This window comes from Nerophis lumbriciformis, linkage group LG20 (genome assembly GCF_033978685.3).
Source record: "Nerophis lumbriciformis linkage group LG20, RoL_Nlum_v2.1, whole genome shotgun sequence".
NCBI classification, from domain to species: domain Eukaryota; kingdom Metazoa; phylum Chordata; class Actinopteri; order Syngnathiformes; family Syngnathidae; genus Nerophis; species Nerophis lumbriciformis.
In genome coordinates this window covers 40,361,690-40,387,500 of record NC_084567.2, presented here as the reverse complement: position 1 = coordinate 40,387,500, position 25,811 = coordinate 40,361,690, and the positions used below count along the sequence as shown (strand labels likewise).

The 25,811-nt window shown below is 41.3% G+C and overlaps 1 protein-coding gene across 7 annotated transcripts in view; it reads right to left on the bottom strand.

Moving 5' to 3' along the window:
• The window catches only part of grin1a (glutamate receptor, ionotropic, N-methyl D-aspartate 1a), a 179,563-nt gene that overhangs the window by 109,100 nt on the left and 44,652 nt on the right, over positions 1-25,811 (bottom strand). For all 7 annotated transcript variants that reach the window (XM_061980878.2, XM_061980881.2, XM_061980882.2 and 4 more), the window contains exon 3: positions 23,042-23,218. In XM_061980878.2, the coding sequence (XP_061836862.2) occupies positions 23,042-23,218 (177 nt within the window). The remainder of the gene's footprint in view (positions 1-23,041; positions 23,219-25,811) is intronic.

Below are 25,811 nucleotides of genomic sequence, written 5' to 3'. Positions count from 1 at the left end.
GAATCAGCACCTCCAAGTCCGAGTCCATGGTTCTCGCCCGGAAAAGGGTGGAATGCCATCTTCGGGTTGGGGAGGAGACCCTGCCCCAAGTGGAGGAGTTCAAGTACCTCGGAGTCTTGTTCACGAGTGAGGGAAGAGTGGATGGTGAGATCGACAGGCGGATCGGTGCGGCATCTTTAGTAATGCGGACGCTGTATCGATCCGTTGTGGTGAAGAAGGAGCTGAGCCGGAAGGCAAAGCTCTCAATTTACCGGTCGATCTACGTTCCCATCCTCACCTATGGTCATGAGCTTTGGGTTATGACCGAAAGGACAAGATCACAGGTACAAGCGGCCGAAATGAGTTTCCTCCGCCGGGTGGCAGGGCTCTCCCTTAGAGATAGGGTGAGAAGCTCTGTCATCCGGGGGGAGCTCAAAGTCAAGCCGCTGCTCCTCCACATCGAGAGGAGCCAGATGAGGTGGTTCGGGCATCTGGTCAGGATGCCACCCGAACGCCTCCCTCGGGAGGTGTTTAGGGCACGTCCGACCGGTAGGAGGCCACGGGGAAGACCCAGGACACGCTGGGAAGACTATCTCTCCCGGCTGGCCTGGGAACGCCTCGGGATCCCCCGGGAGGAGCTGGACGAAGTGGCTGGGGAGAGGGAAGTCTGGGCTTCCCTGCTTAGGCTGCTGCCCCCGCGACCCGACCTCGGATAAGCGGAAGAAGATGGATGGATGGATGGTACTCTATTTTAGTCGCCACATTCGTGCGTCAATATTTAATGTTGCGTTAGTCGCTTTTGCTCTGTGACTAAGTCCGGCGTGTCCAGACCCTCTCTGCTGGTGGTGTCAGCGATCCCCCCGCGACTAAGTGACCTCGCTCACGGCTCGCCACCTCGCTAAATATAGCTCGCAAATTTACTGCATCAGTGAGGCCAACTAAAGTGATTAGCCCGAATATTCCTCTCTTAATTAGAGCAGAACGAGATGAGGCGGCGGTCCGAATCGTTATCATTTCACATCACATAAAAGCTTTTACAAGTGAACTTAAGTGATCCCATAATAAAGGTTATTAGTGTTTGACGAATATCAATACACTTATTACAGTAACGACCTTGCAGTAGTGAGTGATTGGCATTTGGAATTGATTTAGAACAAAGCACATTGTCGGGTTTAGGGTAGCGTTATCGTGCAAGTTTGATTCATGTCGCACAGAGAAATAGAAATAAAATACACTGACTTTTTGTGTTGCACCTGAGCTTGTTTAACGTTGGTGTTCGTGTTTGTGTTTAGATCAGGGGTGCTCATTACGTCGATCGCGAGCTACCGGTCGATCTCGGAGGGTGTGTCAGTCGATCACCAGCCAGGCATGAAAAAAATAGTCCTAAAAATGAGCGATCATAAATCTTCACTATGACGTCCACTTTCGTCACTTGATTGACATTCACGGCACCCGAGGGTCTTCTGAGATGACGCTGGCTGCTGCCGGCTCATTAAAATTACCGACTGGAAGGCGAGAAAACACTTTATTTCAACAGACTCTGGCCCCGTACCTGTCGTCAAAACTCCGAAGACCGACCGCACAGTTGCACAGTTGCGCTAACAAAATAAGAGTCTCAGAAAGCTGGCGTGCACAAGCTAGCAAGTTACAGAGTTTGCCGACAATGTATTTCTTGTAAAGTGTATACAAAGGAGTACGGAAGCTGGACAAATAAGATGCCAAAAACCAACGACTTTCATGTGGTATTGGACAGAAAGGAGGACTTTTTTCTCCTCCATTCGAAAATGCGGACGTTATCAGCACTACTGTCTGATTACAATCACTGCAGGTTATCAGAATCAGGTAATACACCAACTTTTATTCTTGTCTTCATGAAAGAAAGGAATCTATATGTGTTAAACATGCCTGTATTATCTTTAAACACCTTTAACTTATTAACAATATTAACTATATGTGTTAAACATGCTTGTATTATCTTTAAACACCTTTAACTTATTAACAATATTAACCATATGTGTTAAACATGCTTGTATTATCTTTAAACACCTTTAACTTGTTAACAATATTAACTATATGTGTTAAACATGCTTGTATCATCTTTAAACACTTTTAACTTATTAACAATATTAACTATATGTGTTAAACATGCTTGTATTATCTTTAAACACCTTTAAGTTGTTAACAATATTAACTATATGTGTTAAACATGCTTGTATTATCTTTAACCACCTTTAAGTTGTTAATAATATTAACTATATGTGTTAAACATGCTTGTATTATTTTTAAACACCTTTAACTTATTAACAATATTAACTATATGTGTTAAACATGCTTGTATTATCTTTAAACACCTTTAACTTGTTAACAATATTAACTACATGTATTAAACATTCTTGTATTATCATTAAACACCTTTAATTTATTAACAATATTAATTATGTGTTAAGCATGCTTGTATTATCATTAAATACCTTTAACTTGTTAACAATATTAACTATGTGTTAAACATACTTGCATTATCTTTAAACACCTTTAACTTTTTAACAATATTAACTATATGTATTAAACATACTTGTATTATCATTAAACACCTTTAATTTTTTTTTAACAATATTAACTATGTGTTAAACATGCTTGCATTATCATTAAACACCTTTAACTTATTAACAAAAACATATATTTCATAAATAAGTAAATATAAATTATATATATGAATGAGGTAGATCCCCACGACTTGATCAATTGAAAAGTAGCTCGCCTGCAGAAAAAGTGTGAGCACCCCTGGTTTAGACTTTGGCACAACCGTGACCCTAACGGGGACAAGCTGTATATAAATGCTTTGTGTAGCCCTAAACAAGATTTTGTTTGTGGCCCTACTTTGTTGTTTAACTGTTAGAATAATTACGTGTAAAGTCATCACACAACTTTAGTATGCTTAAAGTCTGTTGCTATAGTTATTAGCTATTGTGCTCAAGTTAGATATTTGTATCTGTGCAAAACTTGCAATCCGAAATATTGCCAGCCGTCTTGCATCAGTGTTGTGTCCAGATTCAGCCTGCTGACTGTCAAGGTCGAACATCGGGTACCGGGACGCAGACAAAACAGAGACAAGGCGATATCACCAGCGTCAACACATGCATTTTTGTATAATCATATATTGTGTCTAACTGGAGTTGTCGAGATTACCCCTTTCCCTCAGCGACAGCTTCAGTGATGTAACAGGGACCTTCCAAATAAATAGAAGAAGCACGCGGGCTGGAATTTTAGAACGTAGTTTGGATCTAAAGCCCAAATAACGTGTCTCCTCATGAGCTAAATTGAACTCTGTCTCTGCATGATTCCTTGCTTCTTGTCTGATTATTAGATGTCATCAGTGTTTGAACCTGACATTAACACTACTTATTTATTATTTTAAAAAAAAACATATGCCCACTCAGTATACATAAAAAACAAAATATTGACTTACCTTGCTTAAACTACCTTTTTAAGAAATGTGCTTTTTTTTTTTTAATGCAGCTTATTATGTCTCGGAAATGTTAGTACCGTATTTTCCAGACCATATGGCGCACCGGATTATTAGGCGCACTGCTAATGAATGGTCTATTTTCGATCGTTTTCATATATAAGCATACCTGCCAACTTTTGAAATCAGAAAAACCTAGTAGCCAGGGTCCAAGGGCCGCAGGCCCCGGTAGGTCCAGGACAAAGTCCTGGTGGAGGGTTCAGGGCTTCGCCCCCCGACGCAAAATGATTATTAGCATTCAGACAGGTTCTATCAGTCACAGTGACTTTTCAAAACAAAAATATTACAGCAAAAATCATATGAGTTGATTGACATGTTTATTCTGTAAGCTAACTTCAATAGTTTGAAATTATTTTGACAGTTAATGCCAGTTATCCTGTCAACCTTTCACAAGACTTCAATTTGTTAATTGAAAGTATAAACAGTATAAACACTTTTTACAGTAAACAAATGGTAAAACAGTACTAAACAATTCCATTAAAAAAGAAATTGGTGTCATTATTAACTTTCTGTCCAAGCTTGTATAATCTACTGCCTTGTTCAATTGTAAAAAATATTCTGTGCCTAAAATTCCCATTTCTATCACAATTATCATACTGTAAACATGGTAAGCTAACTTCATTAAAATTAATAGTCCTGTCAATAGCATGGAATTACAATTCAAATGTAGTTTTTTTGTAAGCCTTTCAAAAGAATTCAAAATATGAAAAATTCATGAAAATTAATTGAAGCCATCAGACACTTGAAAAGTGGCACATCACATCTCTAATGTAATCATTTGAACTTTTCAACAGAAATAGCACTGCAAAAATATTAAGGACATACTTCTGTATTTTGGTAGTTATGCTGTCAACATTTAACAAGATTTCTTCAACTTGGACTTGAAAGCATAAATAGTATAAACACTTTTAACAGTATAACAGTACTAAACAATTCCAATAGATAACATTGGTGTCATTACCTTTTTGTGGCTAAAATCCAAATTTATTCTATCAGATTGATCATACTGCAAAAATGATATGGTAACTTTATTGCGCACCAAACACGAAGCAAGGCCAAAGTGCATGCATGGTGCAGGAGAACAAAGGACTTCTTTCATTTAAGGTTTGTGATAAACCATCAAACTCATTCGTTAAAAGGACTCTATAGTAATATAAAGCGAGTTTTTCTGGACATTATCATGCAAGAAAAGTTTATTTTTGGGACCGCGATCACCGCGTAATGATTTTTAAAGGTTGCATTACAAACATTTAACTGTCCCATGTGATCAGCCAGTGCGATTGGAAGTCCATGCTCAATTATTGCCTCCGTAAATAAAACTTCGGCATTTATCACATCCAAAGAATCTGTTTGGGCGACGAAAAACGTTGAAAGTTTTCCACTTGTATCGCTAGCAACGGCATTAGACTTGTGTTTTTTTGTCCCAACGTGGTCTTTTACATCGCTAATTCCTCCGTGTCCGATCGAAAAATCTTGTCCGCACAAGGTGCAATTTGCGTAGTTTTCACCCTTTTTTTTTTAAATTAATGAAAAACCGTATTTTTTTATCACTGCAACCGTAACCCGGAATAGGTTGATGAAAACCGTACGAATTACGGGAAAACCGGAGTAGTTGGCAGGTATGTATAAGGTGCACTGGATTATAGGGCGCATTAAAGGAGTCATATTATTATTTTTTTTTTCTCAATGTAAAAGACTTCCTTGTGGTCTACATAACATGTGATGGTGGTTCTTTGGTCAAAACGTTGCATAGATGATGTTTTACACAGCATCTTACAGTCCAAAAAAATAGACTGTTTTGTACACTGTTGATGTGTTTCAATACTAAGTAGTGTGCGGTATTCTGAGGGGTGAACTCGGACTAATTAGGACATCACTGAGAAACGCACGGCCCGTCACTGAACTCAATACACAGTGAAGTAGCCAGAATGTGAGTTTTATAAATCATACGACCTGTCATTATTCACTTAAATGTAATTATACATCCGTCAAGTGCCCCTTTACTCCATAGTGCCAGATATATTCATCCATCCATCCATTTTCTACCACTTGTCCCTTTCGGGGGTCGGGGTCATGCAGAATTCTCATTAGTGGATAATAATAATCATAATAATAGATCATTATTATAATAACTATCATTATAGAACCAGTGGGGGTTAATTAAGCCTCCGCTGTCTTTAAAAACTACTGACGCCTATTTAATAAAGGTTCCTTAAACGCACCACAATTATGTCATTTTCAGATCCAAAAGTAAAACTTAAACATAACTTTGTCCCGTGCAGCCTGAAATAGATTTATTATATTTTATGACTTATCTGGCTCCCAAATGTTGGCGCTGTGTGTGATTGGATGAACAATTTATATATTGTGTTGTACTACTTCTGCATTACACATTTAACTTAAATACAATGGTGGCCTTTAACTGGACAACAATACGTAAACACCTGAATACAAATGATACTAATGTATCCTTTACCCCACTCCGCATGGGGTTTGAACCCTGGTCGCCGCCATGAGTGGCAAGCGTGCTGACCACCGAGCTAAAAGCCACATTGGCTGGCCTCTTTTACAGGTAAGGTTGTACAGTATCCTGGTGCTAGTATAGTATCGCGGTACTAATGAATCAACAACGGTACTATACTCTGTTTGGCGCGTCGTCACATTGCTGGTTTTACAAGCAGAGGAGCATGTTCGGCAGCGCACGCACACAGAGTACTTACAAGCAGACACAGTGTGTAGACAGAAAAGGGAGAGCGGACGCATTTTGGCTTAAAAAATAAAGATAAAGGTGAAGTTATAACACTGAAACACCCTCAGTAAGAGGTGATTTAAAACATGGCTAGCTCGCTAGCAGCTAACATCTATCCAGTTTTAGCTACCGTATTTTCCGCACTATTAGCCGCACCTAAAAACCACAAATTTACTCAAAAGCTGACAGTGCGGCTTATAACCCGGTGCGCTTTATATATGGATTAATATTAAGATTCATTTTCATAAAGTTTCGGTCTCGCAACTACGGTAAACAGCCGCCATCTTTTTTCCCCGTAGAAGAGGAAGTGCTTCTTCTTCTACGTAAGCAACCGCCAAGGTAAGCACCCGCCCCCATAGAAGAGGAAGCGTTTCTTCTTCTACTGTAAGCAACCACCCGCCCGCGTAGAAGAAGAAGAAGCGCGCGGATATTACGTTTCATTTCCTTTGTGTGTTTACATCTGTAAAGACCACAAAATGGCTCCTACTAAGCGACAGGTTTCCAAGACGCAATCTCTCCATCCGCACACGGACTACTATTTCACAGCAACTGCCTAAAGACTTTCAAGAAAAGCTGGCTACTTTCCGTGCATATTGTAAAAACAAGATAGCTGAAAAAAAGATCCGGCCAGAGAACATTATCAACATGGACGAGGTTCCACTGACTTTTGATATTCCTGTGAACCGCACTGTGGATACAACGGGAGCACGTACGGTGAATATTCGCACCACAGGGAATGAGAAGTCATCCTTCACTGTGGTTCTAGCTTGCCATGCTAATGGCCAGAAACTTCCACCCATGGTGATATTCAAAAGGAAGACCTTGCCAAAAGAGACCTTTCCAGCCGGCGTCATCATAAAAGCTAACTCGAAGGGATGGATGGATGAAGAAAAGGTGAGCGAGTGGTTAAGGGAAGTTTACGCGAAGAGGCCGGGTGGCTTTTTTCACGCAGCTCCGTCCATGTTGATATACGACTCCATGCGCGCCCACATCACGCTGGTTTTTAATATATTATTAAAGTTTGACTGACCTATCTGACTGTTTTTTTGACATTCCTTTAGCGCAGTTAGATGCGGCTTATAACACGGGGCGGCTTATAGGTGGACAAAGTTTTGAAATATGCCGTTCATTGAAGGCGCGGCTTATAACCCAGGGCGGCTTATGGTGCGGAAAATACGGTACTTCTAAATCACTAATTTGTCTTCATTCAATAAAGTATGTTTCTTACAAGTACCATGATCACTGGAGGACGAGGAATAGCTAAACATGCTTCACTACACACCGTAGGAGGATACAATAGCTCACCGGCGTCACAATGTAAACAAATGCCATGGGTGGATCTACACCTGACATCCACTGTAATGATACTAAGTACAAGAGCGTATCCAGTCGATACTACTATGATTACATCGACGTTTTATTGTCACAAATTTTTTTTCATTTTTTAAAAATTCATATTATGTTTATAAAGTCAGTAAATACGTCCCTGGACTTAGAATATGACCGATGTATGATCCTGTAACTACTTGGTATCGGATCGATACCTAAATTTGTGGTATCATCCAAAACTAATGTAAAGTATCAAAGAAGAGAAGAATAAGTGATTATTACATTTTAACAGAAGTGTAGATAGAACATGTTGAAACAGAAAATAAGCAGATATTAACAGTAAATGAACAAATAATCAATTTTTTCCAGTTTGTCCTTAATAATGTGTACAAAATAATAGGTGTATAAATGACACAATATGTTACTGCATAGACTAATTAGGAGTCTTTGTTTGTTTACTTACTACTAAAAGACAAGTTGTCTAGTATGTTCACTATTTTATTTAAGGACTAAATTGCAATAATAAACATATGTTTCATGTACCCTAAGATTTTTTTTGTTAAAATAAAGCCAATAATGCCATGTGGTCCCCTTTATTTAGAAAAGTATCGAAAGGTATCGGAAAGTTTGGAAATACATTTTGGTACCGCTAACAAAATATTGTGAATTATATTTACAAACCCCGTTTCCATATGAGTTGGGAAATTGTGTTGGATGTAAATATAAACGGAATACAATGATTTGCAAATCCTTTTCAACCCATATTCAGTTGAATATGCTACAAAGACAACATATTTGATGTTCAAACTCATGAACTTTATTTTTTTTTTGCAAATAAAAATGAACTTAGAATTTCATGGCTGCAACACGTGCCAAAGTAGTTGGGAAAGGGCATGTTCACCACTGTGTTACATGGCCTTTCCTTTTAACAACACTCAGTAAACGTTTGGGAACTGAGGAGACACATTTTTGAAGCTTCTCAGGTGGAATTCTTTCCCATTCTTGCTTGATGTACAGCTTAAGTTGTTCAACAGTCCGGGGGTCTCCCTTGTGCTATTTTAGGCTTCATAATGCGCCACGCATTTTCAATGGGAGACAGGTCTGGACTACAGGCAGGCCAGTCTAGCACCCGCACTCTTTTACTATGAAGCCACGTTGATGTAACACGTGGCTTGGCATCGTCTTGCTGAAATAAGCAGGGGCGTCCACGATAACAACATATGTTGCTCCAAAACCTGTATGTACCTTTCAGCATTAATGGTGCCTTCACAGATGTGTAAGTTACCCATGTCTTGGGCACTAATACACCCCCATACCATCACACATGCTGCCTTTTACACTTTGCGCCTAGAACAATCCGGATGGTTCTTTTCCTCTTTGGTCCGGAGGACACGACGTCCACAGTTTCCAAAAACATTTTGAAATGTGGACTCGTCAGACCACAGAACACTTTTCCACTTTGCATCAGTCCATCTTAGATGAGCTCAGGCCCGGAGAAGCCGACGGCGTTTCTGGGTGTTGTTGATAAACGGTTTTCGCCTTGCATATGAGAGTTTTAACTTGCACTTACAGATGTAGCGACCAACTGTAGTTACTGACAATGGGTTTCTGAAGTGTTCCTGAGCCCATGTGGTGATATCCTTTACACACTGATGTCGCTTGTTGATGCAGTACAGCCTGAGGGATCGAAGGTGCGTAATATCATGGCTTACGTGCAGTGATTTCTCCAGATTCTCTGAACCCTTTGATGATATCACGGACCGTAGATGGTGAAATCCCTAAATTCCTTGCAATAGCTGGTTGAGAAAGGTTTTTCTTAAACTGTTCAACAATTTGCTCACACATTTGTTGACAAAGTGGTGACCCTCGCCCCATCCTTGTTTGTGAACGACTGAGCATTTCATGGAATCTACTTTTATACCCAATCATGGCACCCACCTGTTCCCAATTAGCCTGCACACCTGTGGGATGTTCCAAATAAGCGTTTGATGAGCATTCCTCAACTTTATCAGTATTTATTGCCACCTTTCCCAACTTCTTCGTCACGTGTTGCTGGCATCAAATTCTAAAGTTAATGATTATTTGCCAAAAAAAAAAAAAAGTGTATCAGTTTGAACATCAAATATGTTGTCTTTGTAGCATATTCAACTGAATATGGGTTGAAAATGATTTGCAAATCATTGTATTCCGTTTATATTTACATCTGTGGAACAATTTCCTTTGTGGATCAATAAAGTTTGTCTAAGTCTAAGTCTAAGTATTGGGACAATCTGTTATGTTTGTTGTCTTCTCCCTGCCTTCTCTATTGGTTTTTCAGTTTCTTCCTCAGTCTTTTGTCCCCAACGAGGCACACCTGCTGCTAATCACTTCCTGGTAGCATTTAAGCGCGTCTCCGCCAGCTGGTCCCTGCCGGTTATTGTTCCTGAACTCCGCTCTGACATGTGCTACCTTGATTCTGCTTCCCTGGTATGTTGCCTTCGCATAGTGATGGGTTGATGAGGCGTCATGAAGCGTTTCGACACATTGCAAAACTGTATTGATACTGTGTCGATACTGTGTCACTAAATACTGACATCTGCTGGACATTAAAAATCCCTACAGGCAACCTATGGACCGACTCAACTGACACTGATTTGATGCCCTAGTACAGGGGTCACCAACCTTTTTGAAACCAAAAACTACTTCTTGGGTACTGATTAATGCGAAGGGCTACCAGTTTGATACACACTTAAATAAATAAATAAATATATTGTCATTTGTAAGTTACACGTAAGTGTGATTTAAACAAGAATAGCTAAATAAATAAATGTGTATATATACAAAAAAAATGGGTATTTCTGTCTGTCATTCCGTCGTACATTTTTTTTTCCTTTTACGGAAGGTTTTTTGTAGAGAATAAATGATGAAAAAACACTTAATTGAACGGTTTAAAAGAGGAGAAAACAAGAAAAAATTTCAAATACAATTTTGAAACATAGTTTATCTTCAATTTCGACTCTTTATCATTCAAAATTCAACCGACAAAAAGAAGAGAAAAACTAGCTAATTTGAATCTTTTGGAAAAAATTAAAAAAAGAATTTATGGAACATCATTAGTCATTTTTCCTGATTAAGATGCATTTTAGAATTTTGATGACATGTTTTGAATTGGTTAAAATCCAATCTGCACTTTGTTAGAATATTCAACAAATTGGACCAAGCTATATTTCTAACAAAGACAAATCAGTATTTCTTCCAGATTTTCCAGAAGAAAAATTTTAAAAGAAATTCAAAATACTTTGAAATAAGATTTAAATTTGATTCTACAGATTTTCTAGATTTGCCAGAATATATTTTTTGAATTTTAATCATAGTAAGTTTGAAGAAATATTTCACAAATATTCTTCGTCGAAAAAACAGAAGCTAAAATATTTATTATTCTTTACAATAAAAAATAAATAAATTTACTTGAACATTGATTTAAATTGTCAGGAAAGAAGAGGAAGCAATTTAAAAGGTAAAAAGGTATATTTGTTTAAAAATCCTAAAATCATTTTTAAGGTTGTATTTTTTTCTCTAAAATTGTATTTCTAAAAGTAATAAGAAGCAAAGTAAAAAAATAAATGAATTTATTTAAACAAGTGAAGACCCATCCATCCATCCATTTCCTACCGCTTATTCCAAGTGAAGACCAAGTCTTTAAAATATTTTCTTGGATTTTCAAATTCTATTTGAGTTTTGTCTCTTTTAGAATTAAAAATGTCGAACAAAGCGAGACCAGCTTGCTAGTAAATAAATACAATTTAAAAAATAGAGGCAGCTCACTGGTAAGTGCTGCTCTTTGAGCTATTTTTAGAACAGGTGTGATCTGGTCCTTACGGGCTACCTGGTGACCGCGGGCACCGCGTTGGTGACCCCTGCCCTAGTATATACAATAATATAAACCAAGTCATTGTATTTCATTTAGGATTATTTCATATCTTCATTTAAATAAAAATATATTTTTATCTTTTTTAGATACAGTCAATAAATAATGTGAACATGTATCATAACATGGAAATCTAAGAGAACGTGTTGTGGATGATTGTGGACTGGGAATTGTTTTAATTTTATTTTTTTACACATTTTTATAAAAATAAAAATAAAAAGTTTTTCCGACGTATTACATTTTAGACGATTTCTCTTCTTAGTTATTATTTCTCCGGCTGTAGAAAAGAGCCGCTCACAGGGCACAGAGGAGGCGTCAGTGCGACACAGTTGGCGTATCGGTCACGTGACCAAAACAGCTCATGATCGGTCACGTGACTTTCTAAAAGCGGTACGCGCACCGACACAGGGTTTCGCTCTTTGAGCTCGACGCATGCGCCGATGCATCGGTGTTGCCGGACCCATCACTAGTTTCGACACATTGCAAAACTGTATTGATACTGTGTCGATACTGTGTCACTAAATACTGACATCTGCTGGACATTAAAAATCCCTACAGGCAACCTATGGACCGACTCAACTGACACTGATTTTATGACCTAGTCCAGGGGTCGGCAACCCAAAATGTTGAAAGAGCCATATTGGACCAAAAATACCAAAACAAATCTGTCTGGAGCCGCAAAAAATTAAAAGCCATATTACATACAGACAGTGTGTCATGAGATATAAATTGAATTAAGAGGACTTAAAGGAAACTAAATGAGCTCAAATATAGCTACAAATGAGGCATAATGATGCAATATGTACATATAGCTAGCCTAAATAGCATGTTAGCATCGATTAGCTTGCAGTCATGCAGTGACCAAATATGTCTGATTAGCACTCCACACAAGTCAATAACATCAACAAAACTCACCTTTCATGTACAACGTTCAAAGTTTGGTGGACAAAATGAGACAGAAAAAGAAGTGGGATAAAACACGTCCTCGAAAGTCGGAGAAAGTTATACATGTAAACAAACTAAGGTGAGTTCAAGGACCGCCAAAATTAGTAGGACAAAACGGCACTCGCCAAATACTCGAATCAGTGAAGCATGTTTAATATAAACAGTGTGATTTCTAACAATTAGGGAGGTTTGTCTCATGTTTGTCCTCCTACAGAAACCATATTAAAACAAAATTATTATTTTTTTCCCCCTCATCTTTTTCCATTTTTTTATACATTTTTGAAAAAGCTCCAGAGAGCCACTAGGGCCGACCCCTGCCCTAGTATATACAATAATATAAACCAAGTCATTGTATTTCATTTAGGATTATTTCATATCTTCATTTAAATAAAAATATTTTTTTTTAAATCTTTTTTAGATACAGTCAATAAATAGTGTGAACATGTATCATAACATGTAAATCTAAGAGAACGTGTTGTGAATGAGGATGCTTGTGGACTGGGAATTTTTTTTTTTTTTTTTACACATTTTTATTTTTAAAAAAAACAGTTTTTCCAACGTATTCAATTTTAGACGATTTCTCTTCTCTTAGTTATTATTTCTCCGGCTGTAGAAAAGAGCCGCTCACAGGGCACAGAGGAGGCGTCAGTGCGACACAGTTGGCGTATCGGTCACGTGACCAAAACAGCTCATGATCGGTCACGTGACTTTCTAAAAGCGGTACGCGCACCGACACAGGGTTTCGCTCTTTGAGCTCGACGCATGCGCCGATGCATCGGTGTTGCCGGACCCATCACTAGTTTCGACACATTGCAAAACTGTATTGATACTGTGTCGATACTGTGTCACTAAATACTGACATCTGCTGGACATTAAAAATCCCTACAGGCAACCTATGGACCGACTCAACTGACACTGATTTTATGACCTAGTCCAGGGGTCGGCAACCCAAAATGTTGAAAGAGCCATATTGGACCAAAAATACCAAAACAAATCTGTCTGGAGCCGCAAAAAATTAAAAGCCATATTACATACAGACAGTGTGTCATGAGATATAAATTGAATTAAGAGGACTTAAAGGAAACTAAATGAGCTCAAATATAGCTACAAATGAGGCATAATGATGCAATATGTACATATAGCTAGCCTAAATAGCATGTTAGCATCGATTAGCTTGCAGTCATGCAGTGACCAAATATGTCTGATTAGCACTCCACACAAGTCAATAACATCAACAAAACTCACCTTTCATGTACAACGTTCAAAGTTTGGTGGACAAAATGAGACAGAAAAAGAAGTGGGATAAAACACGTCCTCGAAAGTCGGAGAAAGTTATACATGTAAACAAACTAAGGTGAGTTCAAGGACCGCCAAAATTAGTAGGACAAAACGGCACTCGCCAAATACTCGAATCAGTGAAGCATGTTTAATATAAACAGTGTGATTTCTAACAATTAGGGAGGTTTGTCTCATGTTTGTCCTCCTACAGAAACCATATTAAAACAAAATTATTATTTTTTTCCCCCTCATCTTTTTCCATTTTTTTATACATTTTTGAAAAAGCTCCAGAGAGCCACTAGGGCCGACCCCTGCCCTAGTATATACAATAATATAAACCAAGTCATTGTATTTCATTTAGGATTATTTCATATCTTCATTTAAATAAAAATATTTTTTTTTAAATCTTTTTTAGATACAGTCAATAAATAGTGTGAACATGTATCATAACATGGAAATCTAAGAGAACGTGTTGTGAATGAGGATGCTTGTGGACTGGGAAATTATTTTTTTTTTTTACACATTTTTATTTTTTTAAAAAACAGTTTTTCCAACGTATTCAATTTTAGACGATTTCTCTTCTCTTAGTTATTATTTCTCCGGCTGTAGAAAAGACCCGCTCACAGGGCACAGAGGAGGCGTCAGTGCGACACAGTTCGCGTATCGGTCACGTGACCAAAACAGCTCATGATCGGTCACGTGACTTTCTAAAAGCGGTACGCGCACCGACACAGGGTTTCGCTCTTTGAGCTCGACGCATCGGTGTTGCCGGACCCATCACTAGTCCTGACCTTTGCTCCGCCAACCTCTGAAAGAGACTACTTTAGTTATATTTCCCATGGTGTGCACTTTTAGTTTAGTTACCATTTAGTTACCATTTTTGGACTCATTAAATATTTTTATTTGTTATCGTATACCTTGCCTCCCATTCTCTGCATCCCGGGGTCCACCCTTGAACTCTATCCTAACACAATCCTAGTTACAGGCAAACTTCACAACATCAGAACGTGTTTTTGTAACCACATATTCAACTAAAAAGGTCGAATGATGCATCAACTATCACCCGTGTCAAATAATCCAGCTGCAGCACTCACAGTTGGGAAGGTTCATTCATTCATTGAGCTTCATTCTGGAATCCAGAATTTGCCCATGCATAAAAATAACTTCCTGGGCTCTCACTAAATGTATTTTTCCTCTCGCATGCAGGATGTGAGCGTGATGACGTCACCAGCAGCATTAAAAATGACAAGAAGCACTACCCGGTGTGGTGAAAAAAAAAGAAGCCTTCTGTTAATCAGCGTTAATCAGCGGTGTTCCGGGTCACTTGTTTCAACAGCTCTCACAGCCTTCCTGCTAATTGCCTCAAGTGCGAGTCGTACTGGTCGCGTCTTCGCCTTCTGATTTAATTAAACCTCCGAATCGGGACTCGTTTCACTCTGATACACAATTACAGCAAAAGAAGCCCAGAGAGTGACAACGAGAGTGTAAAGAAAACCACCACCGCCCCCCACACCCCCCGGGGTCATTTCTGCTTATTAAACTGCTTTTCTTCCCTTCCTTTGAGACCCTTTTGTGTCATCAAGCCAGTTCTGTCTCGGAAAACGTCAGCGTTTCAGTGCTCAGAGCAACACATCAGCATTATGTAAAAGGGTCAAAACATCTAGATCAGGGGTCGGCAACCCGCGGCTCCGGAGCCGCATGCGGCTCTTTGATCACTCTGATGCGGCTCAGCAGTTTACTTGCTGAACCCCCCAATTTTCCCCGTGAGACTTCCGGATTTCAGTGCCTCTCGCAGAAAACTCCCGGGATTAATATTCACCGATTTTCACCACAGCTATAATAAGGGCGTGCCATGATGGTACAACATTTGGCGCCCTCTACATTCTGTATCAACAGAGTGCCAGCCCAACACTTGTTATACAATATACATCTTCTGCTTGCACACGTACGTGACAGCAAGGCATACTTGGTCAACAGCCACACAGGTTACACTGACGGTGGTCATATAAAACAACTTTAACACTCTTACTAATAATGCGTCACACTTTGAACCAAAATCAAACGAGAATGACAAACACATTTCGGGAGAACATCTGCACCTTAACACAACATAAACACAACAGAACAAACACCCAGAATCCCATGCAGCCCATCTTAAAACTCATTTGTATACTCTAGCCTTTAAATAGCCCCCCTGTTAGACCAGTTGATCTGCCGTTTCTTTTCTTCTCTCCTCTGCTCCCCTTTTCCTTGTGGAGTGGGGGGGCACAGGTCCGGTGGCCATGGATGAAGTGCTGGCTGTCCAGAGTCGGGACCCGGGGTGGACCGCTCGCCTGTGCATTGGCTGGGAACATCTCTGCGCTGCTGACCCGTCTCCGCTCGGGATGGTGTCCTGCTGGCCCCACTATGGACTGGACTCTTACTATTATGTTGGATCCACTATGGACTGGACTCTCACAATATTATGTCAGACCCACTCGACATCCATTGCTTTCGGTCTCCCCTAGAGGGGGGGGGGTTACCCACATATGCGGTCCTCTCCAAGGTTTCTCATAGTCATTCACATCGACGTCCCACTGGGGTGAGTTTTTCCTTGCCCTTATGTGGGCTTTGTACCGAGGATGTTGTTGTGGCTTGTGCAGCCCTTTGAGACACTTGTTATTTAGGGCTATATAAATAAACATTGATTGATTGATTGATTGACTCTTCCGGGCTACATTATACACCCCTGCTACCACCAAACCCCGCCCCTACCCCAACCCTGCTCCCTCACACATCACCCCCCCCCCCCCCCCCCCCTCTCTGTGCGTCAGTTGAGGTGGGCGGGGTTTGGTAGCGGGGGTGTATAATGTATCCCGGAAGAATTAGGGCTGCATGGGATTCTGGGTATTTGTCCTGTTGTGTTTATGTTGTGTTACGGTGCAGATGTTCTCCCGAAATGTGTTTGTCCTTCTTGTTTGGTTTTGGTTCACAGTGTGGCGCATATTTAGTAAGAGTGTTAAAGTTTTTTGTTTTTTTTATACCGCCACCGTCAGTGTGAGCTGTGTGGTTGTTGACCAAGTGGTGGTAGCGGGCGTGTATAATGTAGCCCGGAAGAGTTAGGGCTGCATGGGATTCTGGGTATTTGTTCTGTTGTGTTTATGTTGTGTTACGGTGCAGATGTTCTCCCGAAATGTGTTTGTCATTCTTGTTTGGTTTTGGTTCACAGTGTGGCACATATTAGTAAGAGTGTTAAAGTTGTTTTAAAACAACCACTGTCAGTGTAACCTGTGTGGCTATTGACCAAGTATGCCTTGCTGTCACCTACGTGTGCAAGCAGAAGCTGCATACAATATGAGGCTGGGCTGTCACGCTGTTAGTACAAGGTTGTAGACGGCGTTAAATGCTGTGTTATCACGGCACGCCCTTATTTTATTGATAGGGTGTAAATCGGGGAATATTTGCCCCGGGAGATTTCTGGGAGAGGCACTGAAAACCGGAGGTCTCCCGAGAAAATCGGGTGGGTCGGCAAGTATACAGCTGAGCTGCATCAGAGTGGTCAAAGAGCCGCATGCGGCTCTGGAGCCGCGGGTTGCAGACCCCTGATCTAGATAAACACAAAAGCACTAAGGCCCCTTCTATACTAAGCCGGCTAGGGTTATCCAGGGTAAATCCCACCTAACCATATCCGTGTCCACACACACAATTGTCATTTAAGACCCCCCCCCCCCGTGAAAGTAAACAATGTGATAAACAACATTTTACATCAATCAATCTAGGGATCTAGATATCTGGTCAGGACACTCTTCACTATTTTGCCTTCACCTTCTTTGTCCATTCCTTTTTGGTGACTTTATATACTCTGGACCGCGACATACATGGCGGACAATAACTGATACGGTCTGCTTTGCCAGTCCAGAAGCACATTTTTTATCATATCCACAGGAGCCCGCATTCTCGTTGTCTCTCCTTCGATAAATGGACAAAGTTTTTCGCTAAATAGAATCACACCTGACCCGGCCGGACATTGGAAAGTTCTCTTGCCGTCTGAGAAGTGTTGTATCCCAAATAGCTGCAATCGCTTTCTCTTAAGGTATTCATGGGTGGTATTCACAAGAGTCTGTACATGTAGAGGAAGGAGAAACACGGGCATGTCTGGATGACTCGCCTCCATATTTTTAGTGGTTACCTCCGAGTTACGAAACCGCTTTATTATGAAGCTGGCTGTGGCGCGTTCTTTCTAATACGCGTGCGAGGAAAATGCGCACATCATAGTCACCTCCAGTGTTGCTTTGTGTGCAGATTCTCAAAGGGGAACATTATCACCAGACCTATGTAAGCGTCAATATATACCTTGATGTTGCACAAAAAAGACCATATATTTTTTTAACCGATTTCCGAACTCTAAATAGGTGGATTTTGGCGAATTAAACGCCTTTCTAATATTCGCTCTCGGAGTGATGGAAGCAATCCGCCATTTTCTCAAACACCGAGTCAAATCAGCTCTGTTATTTTTCGTTTTTTTCGACTGTTTTCCGTACCTTGGAGACATCATGCCTCGTCGGTGTGTTGTCGGAGGGTGTAACAACACGAACAGGGACGGATTCAAGTTGCACCAGTGGCCCTAAGATGCGAAAGTGGCAAGAAATTGGACGTTTGTTCCGCACACTTTACCGACGAAAGCTATGCTACGACAGAGATGGCAAGAATGTGTGGATATCCTGCGACACTCAAAGCAGATGCATTTCCAACGATAAAGTCAAAGAAATCTGCCGCCAGACCCCCATTGAATCTGCCGGAGTGTGTGAGCAATTCAGGGACAAAGGACCTCGGTAGCACGGCAAGCAATGGCGGCAGTTTGTTCCCGCAGACGAGCCAGCTAAACCCCCTGGATGTCTTGGCTCCCGAAGATGATCAAGAGAAGAATATCGACCCTAGCTTCCCTGGCCTGCTGACATGAGGGTATGTCTACAGAATATATTAATTGATGAAAACTGGGCTGTCTGCACTCTCAAAGTGCATGTTGTTGCCAAATGTATTTCATATGCTGTAAACCTAGTTCATAGTTGTTAGTTTCCTTTAATGCCAAACAAACACATACAAATCGTTGGTTAGAAGGCGATCGCCGAATTCGTCCTCGCTTTCTCCCGTGTCGCTGGCTGTCGTGTCGTTTTCGTCGGTTTCGCTTGCATACGGTTCAAACCGATATGGCTCAATAGCTTCAGTTTCTTCTTCAATTTCGTTTTCGCTACCTGCCTCCACACTACAACCATCCGTTTCAATACACGCGTAATCTGTTGAATCGCTTAAGCCGCTGAAATCCGAGTCTGAATCCGAGCTAATGTCGCTATATATAATATGTTTGTTTGTGTTGGCTTCACTATGTGACGTCACAGGAAAATGGACGGGTGGTTAAAATCAGGCACTTTGAAGCTTTTTTTAGGGATATTGCGTGATGGGTAAAATTTTGAACAAAACTTCGAAAAATATAATAAGCCACTGGGAACTGATTTTTAATGGTTTTAACAATTCTGAAATTGTGATAATGTTCCCCTTTAAACTTGACTTATCTCAACAATATCCAGTGTTCTACATGTACAGACTCTTGTGGAAGTCACACATGAATACCTTAAGAGAAAGTGATTGCAGCTATTTGGGATACAACACTTCTCAGACGACAAGAGAACTTTCCAATATCCGAATCAGCTGTGATTCTACTTACCGAAAAACTTTCTCCATTTGTCGAAGGGTAGACAACGAGAATGCGTACTCCCATGGATGTGATACAAAAAGGTAACGTGTGCTTAGAGTATTACCTGGCCAATGAGGGAAGACTACGGAAAACGGCGAATGCTTTTGGACTGGCAAAAGCAGACTGTATCAGTTATTGTCCGCCATGTATGTCGCGGACTCAACGTCTAGGTCCAGAGTATATCAAGTCACCAAAAAGGAATGGACAATGAAGGTGAAGGCAAAAGAGTGAGGAGTGTCCTGACCAGATATCTAGATCCCGAAAATGAGTGTTGTGGTATTTCAATGAACTGGAATCCAGTTGTGCTGTGGGGCCCTATTGTAGTTAATCACACCTGAGACATAAATTAATCAAATCTTTGTTGTAAAATGTTCTTTATCACATTGTTCACGTGTCCATTAAAGATTTGATTAATTTAATGATGTCTCAGGTGTGATTCACTACAATAGAGCCCCACAGCACACTGGATTCTAGTTCATTGAAATACCACAACACTCATTTTCGGGATCTAGATATCTGGTCAGGACACTCCTCACTCTTTTGCCTTCACCTTCATTGTCCATTCCTTTTTGGTGACTTTATATACTCTGAACCTAGACGTTGAGTCCACGACATACATGGCGGACAATAACTGATACAATCTGCTTTTGCCAGTCCAAAAGCATTCGCCGTTTTCCGTAGTCTTCCCTCATTGGCCAGGTAATACTCTAAGCACACGCTACCTTTTTGTATCACATCCACGGGAGCCCGCATTCTCGTTGGCTACCCTTCGACAAATGGACAAAGTTTTTTGGTAAGTAGAATCACAGCTGATTCGGATATTGGAAAGTTCTCTTGCCATCTGAGAAGTGCCATCCATCCATCCATCTTCTTCCGCTTATCCGAGGTCGGGTCGCGGGGGCAGCAGCCTAAGCAGGGAAGCCCAGACTTCCCTCTCCCCAGCCACTTCGTCCAGCTCCTCCCGGGGGATCCCGAGGCGTTCCCAGGCCAGCCGGGAGACATAGTCTTCCCAACGTGTCCTGGGTCTTCCCCGTGGTCTCCTACCGGTCGGACGTGCCCTAAACACCTCCCGAGGGAGGCAATCGGGTGGCATCCTGACCAGATGCCCGAACCACCTCATCTGGCTCCTCTCGATGTGGAGGAGCAGCGGCTTTACTTTGAGCTCCCCCCGGATGACAGAGCTTCTCACCCTATCTCTAAGGAAACTCATTTTGGCCGCTTGTACCCGTGATCTTGTCCTTTCGGTCATAACCCAAAGCTCATGACCATAGGTGAGGATGGGAACGTAGATCGACCGGTAAATTGAGAGCTTTGCCTTCCGGCTCAGCTCCTTCTTCACCACAACGGATCGATACAGCGTCCGCATTACTGAAGATGCCGCACCGATCCGCCTGTCGATCTCACGATCCACTCTTCCCTCACTCGTGAACAAGACTCCGAGGTACTTGAACTCCTCCACTTGGGGCAGGGTCTCCTCCCCAACCCGAAGATGGCATTCCACCCTTTTCCGGGCGAGAACCATGGACTCGGACTTGGAGGTGCTGATTCTCATCCCAGTCGCTTCACACTCGGCTGCGAACCGATCCAGCGAGAGCTGAAGATCCTGGCCAGATGAAGCCATCAGGACCACATCATCTGCAAAAAGCAGAGACCTAATCCTGCAGCCACCAAACCAGATCCCCTCAACGCCTTGACTGCGCCTAGAAATTCTGTCCATAAAAGTTATGAACAGAATCGGTGACAAAGGGCAGCCTTGGCGGAGTCCAACCCTTACTGGAAACGTGTCCGACTTACTGCCGGCAATGCGGACCAATGTCTGAGAAGTGTTGTATCCCAAATAGCTGCAATCACTTTCTCTTAAGGTATTCATGTGTGACTTCCACAAGAGTCTGTACATGTATAGGAAGGAGAAACACGGACATGTCTGGATGACTCGCCTGCATATTTCCAGTGTTTACCTCCGAGTTACGAAACCGCTTTATTATGAAGCTGGCTGTGGAGCGTTCTTTCTGACATCACTTCCTGTGTGGGGCGCGGTCTTTCTGACGTCACTTCCAATCCGAACTCAGTTTGTAAACGATCAATGAGTCCATACAAAGCTAAGAGCCTGAAAGTGAAATTTGCGGACGATACCGTGCTCCTAAGCCTTCTACACAAGGATACGGACCCCTCTGTGTACCAAGACGAGATAGACCTATTTATTAGGTGGTGTGACACTAACCATCTTATTTTAAATGTGACCAAGACACAGGAAATGGTTTTGGATCCGAGGAAAGTGACTGACCATGAGCCAGTGGTCATCAAAAATCAGGAAATCACCCAGGTATCCTCATATAAATATTTAGGGGTTCATATTGATAATCTTCTCTGCTGGAAGACACATATTGACAAACTGTGCAATAGACTGCAACAGAGGCTATATTTTTTGCGAAGATTAAGATTGTACGGCGTAAGCAGCCACATCATGATGATTTTCTACCGTTCCATTGTAGAGAGCATCATTAGATACGGGATCACCTCATGGTTTGGCAACCTAACCGTTAAGCTAAAAAGCAAACTGGCCGGCATGCATACAACGGCAATGAAAATCGTAGGGAGGAAAGAATATGAGCCTATACAGAGCATCTATGAGCAGGCAGTTAGGAAAAAAGCTAAGAAAATTATTTCCAACTCACAACACCCACTCTTTCCTGAATATGGAACCCTGCCATCAGGGAGAAGACTCCGGGTCCCACTATGCAAATCTAACCGCCTTAAATTATCATTTGTCCCAGCCTCCATTAAGCTGACCAACAATGTGCAATAGAATTTTAATACATAGGTTTGCACTTTTTTAGCACATAGCACTTTAGCACATAGCACTTTAGAACTAAGCACTTTAGCACACAGCACTTTATCCATGAGCTCTATTGCAATGCACATTGGTACTTTATCTTTATCTCCATACTGTAGATTTTATGCCTACATCAAAGTGCCACCTATGTCTATCAAGCTCCATGTTCTGATGTTTAAATGTTAGTTGTATGGTTGTGGTTGTGTCTGTGCTTGTGTTTTTTGTTCTGTTGTTTTTGGGTATGTTAAGAAAGCAATGATGCACTGTGCCCAAGACAAATTTCCCCGCGGGGACAATAAAGTTGAACCTTGAACCTTGAACCTTGAGCCGGAGATTCAAGAAATACTTGTCCGAGGAGGGTTACCTTAAACGACAGTTTAGCGTGGCTGACACGGGGCTTAGGCTAAATAATTATTCGTTTAAGGGGTTCTCCGGCTTAGTGTAGACATAGCCTAAGTGGAAAACGACTCTCACAGTAACGTGTCATTGATGGTTTGTAAAGCCTCACACGTCAAAGTCACCTATTTGGCTCCCAATATTGAGAGACATGGGATAATTTCGGACTATGGTGAAAAGCAATGTGAAGATGAGCAAATAAACGCACACACTTTTGTCAAGAGTGGACCACATTAGACGCTGTTGATGTCTCTTGAATGTTAGCAATGCTTCCACAATGGTGAGAGAGAGATGTGGCCACGTAACAGAGAGGGAAACAATTATATACACAGAAGACCCCTCGGGTCTAAGACCCTCTGGGAGCGTCTCACCTTGGTTTCTCTCTCCTCCAGGAGGGTCTCCAGCCTCTTCTGAGCGGCCCTCCCCTCGTGGTCGTCGCTCACGATCAGGATGATGTGGTTCCAGTTGAACTCGCGCATCAGATCGAACCACACGTGTGCTTGGTGGGAGTACGGGGGGACGGTCCGCAGGAAGGACAGGTGGATGCTCTGGGGAACACAAGACAGAAGTTGGTGACGTAGCTGAACACACCTGGTGAGTTATCCTCTGATCATGTCCGTCTACCAAAACATGTTCAATTAGTTCCTGAGAGCAGCTTCTTTTTCTTCTCTCCTTTTTAACAGTGAATTGTAACCATTTGAGTAAGTGTTAAAACAATGATGTATATATTATCACACAACTCTATGCTTAAGGGCCGTTGCTATGGTTATTATCTGTATTTTCATACTTGCCAACCTTGAGACCTCCGATTTCGGGAGGTGTGTGTGGAGGGGGGCGTGGTTAAGAGGGGAGGAGTATATTTACAGCTAGAATTCCCCAAGTCAAGTATTTCATATATATATATATATATATATATATATATATATATATATATATATATATATATATATAAGAAATACTTGACTTTCAATGAATTCTAGCTATATATATATATATATATATATATATATATATATATATATATATATATATATATAGCTAGAATTCATTGACGTCACTTTCAACCTGAGAAATAACAGCTACCAACCATTCACGAAACCCAACACAACACTCCAATACGTGCACCATGACAGCAACCACCCACCCACCACCACGAAAAGAATACCTACCGGAATTAATAAAAGGCTATCGATGCTGTCATCTAGCAAAGCTGAATTTGACCAAGCAACCCCCCCGTACCAAAAAGCCCTTGATGAAAGCGGATACAATTTCACCCTCACCTATGAACCCACGCCAGGAAACCAGCCAAAAAAGAACAGAAAACGAAACGACATCATCTGGTACAACCCCCCATACAGCAAAAACGTCTCAACTAACATTGGACACAAATTCCTCAATCTGATTGACAAACACTTTCCCAAAGACAACACCCTAAGAAAAGTATTCAACAAGAACAACATTAAATTGAGCTACAGCTGTATGAACAATATACGACAAATTATCTCGAACCACAACAAAACAATTGCAAATGAGCCGTCGGCCCCCGGACAGAGCGACTCCAAAACCAACAAAGGCTGCAACTGTCGAAAGAAACCTGATTGCCCTCTCAACGGGGGGTGCTTACAAACATCAGTTGTCTACCAATCTAAGGTAACACGCAAGGACATTAACACATCCGACACATATGTAGGATTAACCGAGGGAGAGTTCAAAACCAGATGGAACAATCACAAGGCTTCTTTCAGGAACCAAAACCTGCGGAATACCACAGAACTCAGCAAACACATTTGGGACCTCAAAGACAATAAGGTTGAATATTCAATAACATGGCAAATTCTTGCATCCAGCACACCTTACAATAGTGGTAATAAAAGATGCAACCTATGCTTGAAAGAGAAACTGTTTATTATTTACCGTCCAGACCTGTCATCCCTCAACAAGCGCAGCGAAATTGTAACAGCATGCCGCCACAGACGGAAACACCTCCTAGGTAACACATGAGCCAATCACCACGCCCCTACGCCAGCCTGTACCCACCCACTCTGTGCCCTATACAAACCATGGTATGTGAATGCTCCCATTAAAATCTCCTGATGATTGAGGGAACCCCCCCTCATGAAACAGGCCTGTAGAGATGAAATAGTCTTGTGATTTTTTCCCCACACATACATATATATATATATATATATATATATATATATATATATATATATATATATATATATATATATATATATATATATATATATATATAAATAAGAGTAATACTTGAATTTCAGTGTTCATTTATTTACACATATACACACGCATAACACTCATCTACTCATTGTTGAGTTAAGGGTTGAATTGTCCATCCTTGTTCTATTCTCTGTCACTATTTTTCTAACCATGCCGAACACCCTCTCTGATGATGCATTCTGCTTCGTCTCCTTGTTGTGTGCGCAGTTGTGCACTCTCTAAAAGCCCTAGATGTTATTGTTACATATGCATGTACAGTAGACGGCAGTATTGTCCTGTTTAAGAGTGTCACAACATTGCCGTTTACGGCAGACGAACTGCTTTACGGTAGACGGAAACGTGACTGCTGTTGTTGTGTGTTGTTACCGCGCTGGGAGGACGTTAATGAAACTGCCTAACAATAAACCCACATAAGAAACCAAGAACTCAGTTATAACGTCATTGGGCAGGCACGCTGTTTATATTGTGGGAAAGCGGACAGGCTGTCGACACGTCACTCAGGTCCGCCCGAATTTCGGGAGATGTTCGGGAGAAAATTTGTCCCGGGAGGTTTTCGGGAGAGGCGCTACATTTCGGGAGTCTCCCGGAAAATCCGGGAGGGTTGGCAAGTATGGTATTTTTGTATCTGTGCAAAGATGGCAATCCAAAAGATTGCCAGCCGTCTCGTATCAGTGTTTGTGTCCAGACCCGGCCTGCTGACTGCCAAGGCCGAACATCGAGTACCGGGACGCAGACAAAGCAGAGACGGGGCGATAGCACCAGCGTCAACACATTAGTATTTTTGTATAATCATATATTGTGTCTAACTGGAGTTGTCGAAGTTACCCCCTTCCCTCAGCGACAGCTTCATTGATGTAACCAGGGACCTTCCAAATAAATAGAGGAAGCACGCGGGCTGGACTT